This window comes from Echinops telfairi, unplaced genomic scaffold (assembly GCF_000313985.2).
Source record: "Echinops telfairi isolate 266 unplaced genomic scaffold, ASM31398v2 ScPeMD7_7457;HRSCAF=8495, whole genome shotgun sequence".
Classification (NCBI taxonomy): Eukaryota; Metazoa; Chordata; class Mammalia; order Afrosoricida; family Tenrecidae; genus Echinops; species Echinops telfairi.
In genome coordinates, this window is record NW_022111357.1 from 44,997,954 (window position 1) to 45,005,935 (window position 7,982).

Consider the following 7,982-nt stretch of genomic DNA (forward strand, 5'->3'; position numbering starts at 1 on the left):
CCGCCAGTCCACTTTGTCTATGGAGGTGCCTGTTCTGGAATTTCATATAAGCGGAAAGCACATGATGGGTGGCCTTTCATGTCTGGCTTCTTGCACTTGGCGTAATGTGTTAGAGGCTCATTCACATTCTCGGCTGCCTCAAGAGCCCGTCCCTTTAATGGCCCACTGGATGGATGGTCACAGTGTGTTTTGTTCCATGTACACAGGGTCGCTATGCATCAGGACGGACTTGGTGGTACCTAACAGCAACTCTGGGATGATTACAGAGACGAAACAGCCAGGAGCCAGCAAGTCAACCCCACCTGGGGACCCATGTGCATTATAGCAGAGCTGTGCTCCACCAGCTTCACTGGCTGACTTTTCAGAAGGAAAGCGCCAGGCCGTTGTCCAATGTGCCTCTGGGTGGATGCCAACCCCCGCTTTAGGCTTCACCGTGGAGCACATGAGCCATGTGCTTCATCCAGGGTTTCCGGTAACTAATAATGGTCATGTCCTTAGATGTTATCGTAAAAGGAAGAAAGGACTCAAACATCATAAAAACAAAGAAGGTGGGTAAATATTCAGCACTCCTAAATCTGAATTGGAAATATCAATATAAATTCATGACAGATTTCCTCAAACAAAATCGCCAGTTTTCTTGTATCATAAACTGGAAAAGCCGAGAGGAAAAGGTATCATAGTAGTTTTAAGCTTCCCTGATACCAACGGTGATCTCTACCAGTTTTCCATTGAGGGGCAGGATGCCGGCTCCAGAGACAGCAGGACTGGTCTTGTGAGGCCACAAAGCTGGAAAGTTTCTAGAGACTACCAGGACTCCGGAGTCAATCCCCAAGGGGCGGATGTGAGCCAAATGTGAACCAAATATGGGACAACTGCACATTAAAAAACAAAAAAAGGCTAGACAGCCAATTTGAACTCTGTGAGTCCGTCCATAATTGTATTAAAACCAAGCCCAACGCATTCATGTGAAGCCTGGCAAGTGAAGAAGCCAGCCTGGATGGCGCCTCCCTTGTACAGGTCGCGTGGGAGGCCGAAGAGGGAAAGTTGTGCTTGGAGCATGGAGCCGGCTGGTCACCTGGCATAGCACAGATCTACACGGGGACTCCCAAAGGCCAAAGGGCCTGCAGAGTCGATGGACTGATAAGGAAGGGCCATGTTAACGGATCCTCTTATCAACCTCAACACGATCCAGGAGAAAACTCGGCACACGTACTGCTTTATAGAGATCAGAACACACCCATGTAGCATCAGGCCCCGAACCTGACCTGGGCTTGGCCAGCATTAGGGCAGCTGCTGCCCACATGTTAATAGCAGGGAAAGTTTGTGCAGGGGGTAGAACAGGCATGCGGGCAGTCTCGATTGTATGGCAAACTGCAAAGAACTGGATCCTGGACATCTCTGACCCTGAATTAGAACCTGCTAATTTCTCTTAATAAGCCCCCTAATCGTGAGTATTGTCCATGAGTTCTGCATGGCTATTACTCAAGAACTCCGTGCCATTGCGCTGATGCTAACTCATAGCGACCCTATAGGACAGAGTAGAACTGCCCCAGTTGAGTTTTCGAGACTGAAGCTTTTTATGGAGGTAGAGAGCCCCGTCTTTCTCCTGTGGTTCTGAACTGAGGACTTTGTGGTCAGCAGCTCAACACGCAGCAACTATGCCACCAGAGCTCCAATATGCTCATTAAAGCCGACTATTGAACCCAGAGGAGAGGAAGGGTGCAGACGGAAGGAAGAATTGCTAAGGAGGTTGAGGCTGGAGGCGTGTCTGACCTCTACCTAAGGAATCAGCACTGGGCTGATGAGTCCAACTCCCCTTCTCTCTTTGCAGTCAGAGGAGGTCCCATGCTGCCTCCACACTCTTTTACATGAAGACATAGTGTAGTACCTGAGGTCAGTTTCAACAGGTCCCAGTGCCAGGAGGGAGAGTGAGGATAAAACATGTCACAAACGGGTCATGGGTGACATGGTATGTGGGATTCATTAGGGTATTCTCCAATTCTATATAGTAAAAATTTCTCCACAATAAAACAGTAAACACATAAGCACTTCCGTCCTAAGAATATACTTAAGAGAAAGAACACACATCGACACAAAGCGATTCACCATAGGCCAGTGGTGAAACCCCCCTGTGCCCATCATTGGTTGATGGATATAAACACATTGTGACCCCAGGAAGGGCCAGTCTGAACAGAAATGATACCTGATACATTCCAGAATGTAACAAACCTTGAAAAACATTATGCCAAGTGGAAGAAGCCAGACATAAAAGGACACATATTGTGACTTTCATGCATGCAAAATTCCCACACAGGCAAATCCACAGACAGAAAGTGGATTGGTGGGTACCAGGGGCTGGGGAGACAGGGCAGGGGCCCACTGTTGAATGGGCATGGGGTTTCCTGAGGAAGGATGAAAACATTTAGAAACTAGTACAGGTGATTGTCATAAACAGTGTGGATTGACTAAATGTCACTTTAAATAGGTGAATACTATGACATATGCATTTTGCACAATTTAAAAATACTATTGTAAAAAAACAATGCGTGTAGTGAATCACTTAAAATGACCCTTCTAGCTGTAATCTTGGTCATTCCCAGCAAATAGCTGGATGCTCCCTGCTGTCAAGTTGGTTCTAACTCATAGTGACCCCAATAACACAGAGCAGAACTGCTGCGTAACATTGCTGAGTTAGTTAATTGCGCCAGCCTGGCCGATAATCACATGTGGGGCTAATTGAAAGGCAGAGGGATAAATGGGTGGTGAGCCTCGCCTTTCTAGTTCTCCAGTCTCTTGCTTTGTGATGGTCGCACCAGGGTGCAGCTGCCTTAGCAGCTCCCTGCTTCAGCTTGCAAGATTGACATCCTACAAGACATCCCCAAGGAGAAGCCGCAAGGACCTATCCAGATGTAGCCCTGGGTGCTGGAGCAGCCGTGTGGAGACCCCTGCTAGTGCTGAGATGCTTATCCGTTTACTGACTCAGCTTTCCTCCTGCGGTCGGCATCATTGCCTCTGTTTTGTGAGGTGGAGGACTTTGTGGACTGGTGTTGGGTTCATGGGTTAATGTTGGACTTGTGGGCTTGGGCAGCATTGGGTTGAGATGTTTTCGTGATGCACATTTTCTTTACATAAAACTCTCTTATACGTGAGTCGCCGTGGATTTGTTTCTCCAAAGTACCCAGACGAATACAATTGCTGAGGTGGTAAATCATAAATGTAGACAGACTCTACCAGAAAGGATATTGTTTGGAATCTTAAAAGCTTGTCTTAAAACAAGCAATCAGACAACAGAAAAGTGGGTGAAGGGAGATATACAGTGTAAGACATGAAAAAATAATAATAGTTCATAAATTATCAAGGGTTCATGAGGGAGGGAGGGGAAAAAATGAGGAGCTGATACCAAGGGCTTAAGTAGAAAGAAAATGCTTTGAGAATGATGAAGGCAACAAATGTATAAATGTGCTTGACATGATGGATATATGGACTGTGTGTGATAAGAGTTGTACGAACAAAAAAACAAGCAGCCATCTAAGTGAGCTGTCAGTTAAGTCCATATGGAAGAAGCACACCAGCTTGTGTGATCCAAGGATTGTAAGTAATAAAATCCAAGATGAGAGGCGGGAGCTTAAATTTCGAGCACCTGGATTGCAGAAAGCTATGGATGGCAGTGAAAGCCTAAAATCCATTTGCAGAATCTCCACAGGGATTAAGCTCTAATGAATTCTCTCGGACCACTGACTAGGCATGTGACTAGCTCAGCCCTCAGACAAAGTGCATTGGACAGTACTTGATCCAGACACACTTAGATTAAAATTCAACATCTTACTGACTTACCTTTGTTCCATTTTTAATTTGCTCTTATTTTTTATAATTTTCTGCTTTCCGTTGGATTAAGGGTTTTGTTTTATTTTGTTGTAGATGCTATTTTTGGTATGATTTTCTTTATATGAAATCCTGGATAGGTAAATCTATAGAGACATTAACTCAATTAATAGTTTCTGAGAGTTATGGCAGGTGACGTTGCGGGGGTAGATGGAACTAATAATAAGTACAAAAAATGAAAGTTCTAAATTTGTTTGTAGTGATGATTGCACACTGTCAGGTGAGTAAGGTGCAAGAAAGGCATGGTTTTTTTTTGCCAAAAACTGGTGTACTGAGATGGCTGTGTGAGCAGGTGCATTGTCGTGGTGGTAAAATCAGTCCCACGTCTGCCACAAATCAGGTCTTTTGTCACATACTGTTAGGCAATCTTCTCAGAACCTCTAAATAGAAAGCTTGGTTAACAGTCTGAATGAACTCCAAATGCACTATCCCCCCTCACATTAAAAAACAAAAACAAAAACGCATTGTCTTGATCTTTGATTTCACTTGACAAGCTGTTTTGGGGTGAGGTGACAATGGCATTTTCCACTGGCTTGATTGATGTTTGCTTTTGGGGTCATAAGAATAGCACCATGTTTTGTCACCAGGAATAACCTTGGAACAAAAAGTCTGGGTTGCTTGGGAGCTATTCTTTCAAAGCACGGCATATTTCCATTCGATGCTCTTTTTCCTGGTCAGTCGGAGCCTGAGGCACACATTTCGCAGCAATTCCTCTCATTCCCAAATCTTCCATTCAAATCCTCTGAACCGAGCTGCAAGACAGTCCAGATAACTTCCCCATCTCTTCAATGATCCGTTGTCCTTGGTCTTCGAGCACAAGTGCACGAATTCTGTCGACATTTTCATCCGTTTGGGAAGTTAAAGGATGTCCACAATGAGGTCTGTCATCAGTCGGCATTTCACCTTTTTGAAATGAGAAAACCACTCGTACACTTGAGTTTTCCCCAGTGCTGTCCTTGTAAGCTGTGTTCAACATCACAACAGTTTCTGTGGCATTTTTCCTGAGCAGGAAACAACATTTCACAGCCTCACGCTGTTCTCTTACTTAGGCCATCACACACAAAAAAAACGAAAAATGAGGTTTGAGCAAAACTGCTTTCATGAAAAATTTCACCGGGACCAAAGAGAACCTTCCCAGGCGAAGCTGTTGGGTTCAAAAACCTGACCTTTTGGTTAGAAACCCAACACGTAACCCGCAGAGACACCAAGGATCACTAATGGCTGAGTTGTTGTTGTTAGGAGCCACTCCCAACTCATAGCGACCCTATGTGCAACAAAAGGTAAACATTGTCTAATCCTGTTATGCCTGAGCTCATTGTTGCAGTCATAGTGCAATCCATCTCTCTGACGCTCTTTATCTAGTTCACTGACTCTGGTCTCTCCTAATTACATGTTCAAAGAGATGAGATGAAATCTCTTGATGTGTGTATGGATTGGGATAACAGTTGTATGAGCCCCTAATAAAATGTTAAAAAAAAAAAAAAAAGAAATCTCACCATCCTGGTTTCTAAGGCGCATCCTGCCTAGATGTCTTTCAAGACAGATTTGCTTGCTCCTCTGGCTCCTTAAAGGTAAGGATGATGAGACTTGATTTCATGTCCTTTGGACATGTTGTCAGGAGAGACCAGTCCCTGGAGAAGGACATCATGCTTGGTAGAGGGCCAGTGAACAAGATGAAGGGCCTCCAGAAGATGGATGGACACCGTGGCTACGAGAATGGGCTTTCGCAATTATGGGGAAGGCTTAGAACAGGGCAGTGTTTCGCTCTGCTGTGCAGACCCTGCTCAATGGCACCTTTAATAATCTGCGCCAACATCACAGTTCAAATGAATTTTTTTCTGGTCTACCTCATTCATTGTCCAACTTTCATATGTACACCAGGCAAATGCAATTAGATAGCATGGGTCAGGCACACCGTAGTCCTTAAAGTGACACATTTGCTGCATATTGTAAAGAGGTCTTGTGCAGCAGATATGCCAAATGGATCACTTCATTTGATTTCTTGATGATTATCATAAACATTGATTATGGATCCAGACCTCATCATGGAAGTGAATGCATTTTATTAGGTCTCAGCGTGGGAAATTACTGTCAAGACTCTGAGAATCCTAGTCTAGTGAAACTGACACAAAATCCTCTCATGTGCTCCCTTTATTTTTATCTATTATTTTTAAGTGCTCCCTTTAAACCTTAAACATAGAATATCCTTTGAAGTCTTCTTTAAATCAGACAATTAAAACTCATTTCAATTCTGACTCATGGTGACTTTATAGGCCAGAACAGAACTGCTCCATAGGGTAAAACCACTGACCTGAATCTAAAAAACCCAAACACCCCATTGCCAGTGAGTCAATTCCAATTAAGAGTTGACTCTAGAGAGAGTAAACTGGCCCCCCTTGGGTCAGGAGTCCAGAGCTATATACTGACAGAAGCAGATGCCACATCTGCCTTCCAGGGGAGCCTGATGAATTGGAACTACTGAACTTCCAGTTGGCAGTTGAGCGTTTAATTGACACCACTAGGCTTCCTTAGATCAAAGGATCATTTAGCTAATTAGTCAAAAATGTCCACCTTGAGCATTGTTGTTTTAAGAACTCTCTCCATGGGATCAAATTGACAACAGCACCTTTAAGTTAGGGAGGGGGCCATGAGCTTATATTAATAGGAAGGAGCAATTTGGAGAAGGATGTCAGAATGGCTGCAGCACTGAAAGAATGTAGCTATTTTAATAGCAATAAAATAAGAAAGAACGAATGTAAGGAAGAAAGGCACATCTTGATGTGATTGAATTGTATGATATGTGGATAAAGCGCTAATACAACTTTTTAAAAAAGGGAAGGAAGGAGTGAGTTCTAACATTTGACTCACTTTAGTTCCTGCATAACCCTGCGCCATCTGGATGACCTCACGTGCCTACTACCCACCACGCCCATCTCCTGTTCTCTAAGAAGCAGCCAGAGGAAGCCAGGAAAACACTCCCCCCCCTCACACCCTCCAATGGCTTCCTTACCCTCCCCAACAAAACCCACTCTGTCAGCCCTCCGCTGCGCACTATCCGTCCTAGATCCCTGCAGAGCACTCTTCACGACCGCTCACTGGAAAACATTACCAAGGAGCCTGCGTGGTACAGTTTCCCATTGATCAGCTGCTAACCTAAAGGCTGGTGGCTCGAATCCGCCCAGCAACTCCGTTGAAGAAAGACCTGGAGATCGGTTTTTGTAAATAGTTCGTTCCAGAAAACTGCCCGGGGGCGGTACTACTCTGCTACGTGGGGTTGTCGCGGGTCAGGGCCGACTCCATAGTGGCTGACAGTAACAGCATCTCTACCTAGTGCGACTTGGTTCATTTCTTTGTTGTGCGGTCTAGTCCACTCCCCCAATGAAATTTAAGCTCCATGACAGCTGGGGCCCTAACCCATTTTATCCCGACCTTCCCTTCCCTCCCAATTGCGCCTAGGAGGGGCCAGGCTGAGCAGCACACAAGTGCTAAATGAATGAATGCAGAGAAGACCAGACAAGGGACCTTGGGGGGGCTCTGTCCCCCGGAAGCTTCCGTAACGTTTCCATCCCCCCAAGTCAAGTCCCCGAGGCTCACGCCACCGTCCCCAGCCCCACCCCGCGAGGCACCTGTCCCTCGCGCGTGAGGGGCCTCAGCAGCTGTCGCTGCGACTCACCGGGTCTCTGTGGCCACGTGGGGCGCGGGCGGCACGCACGGCTGCACGGCAGCGCCTGGCCCCTGCCGGCCGCCGTACTCGCGCAGGCGCGCCGCGCCGCCCCGCGTCCGCCTCAAGGCCGTGGACGGCTCCCGGGGTGACCCAGGGCGACTGCGAGGACAGGTAAAGTCAGGAAGGCAGCCTGATGCGCAGCGGTGGCGTCTCTGCTGCCTTTTCTAGGCTGACAGCCGCGGCCACTGCCCCCGGGCTACGAACATTTTCGTCCCGACGGAAGGGCGGCGCGCTTGCGCGGGAGGCCCCCCCCAGCGACGCCTTGCGCGTGCGCGGCAGATTCCCACAGGCTGTTGGCGGCTGCCCAGCCGCCCCGGCGGCGACTTGCGCCTGCGCACCTCGGCGCTGCGGGGACCGTTGGTTCATTTGCATGGCT

The 7,982-nt window shown here is 46.9% G+C and overlaps 2 protein-coding genes across 4 annotated transcripts in view; one reads left to right on the forward strand and one right to left on the reverse strand.

Annotated features, from left to right (window-relative positions):
* ARMC6 (armadillo repeat containing 6) overlaps positions 1 to 7,978 on the reverse strand; it is a 26,955-nt gene extending 18,977 nt beyond the window's left edge. The window contains exons 1-2 of the mRNA XM_004705518.3: positions 7,737 to 7,978; positions 7,556 to 7,705 (exon numbers count right to left, since the gene is read on the reverse strand). Of these exons, the coding sequence (XP_004705575.2) occupies positions 7,556 to 7,705; positions 7,737 to 7,978 (392 nt within the window). The remainder of the gene's footprint in view (positions 1 to 7,555; positions 7,706 to 7,736) is intronic.
* Positions 7,682 to 7,982, forward strand: part of SUGP2 (SURP and G-patch domain containing 2) — a 22,805-nt gene continuing 22,504 nt past the window's right edge. The window contains exon 1 of one of the 3 annotated variants that reach the window (XM_045298861.1): positions 7,682 to 7,717. The gene's annotated coding sequence lies outside the window, so the exon portion shown is untranslated. The remainder of the gene's footprint in view (positions 7,718 to 7,982) is intronic. The other 2 variants (XM_045298860.1, XM_045298862.1) reach the window with 2 other exon arrangements.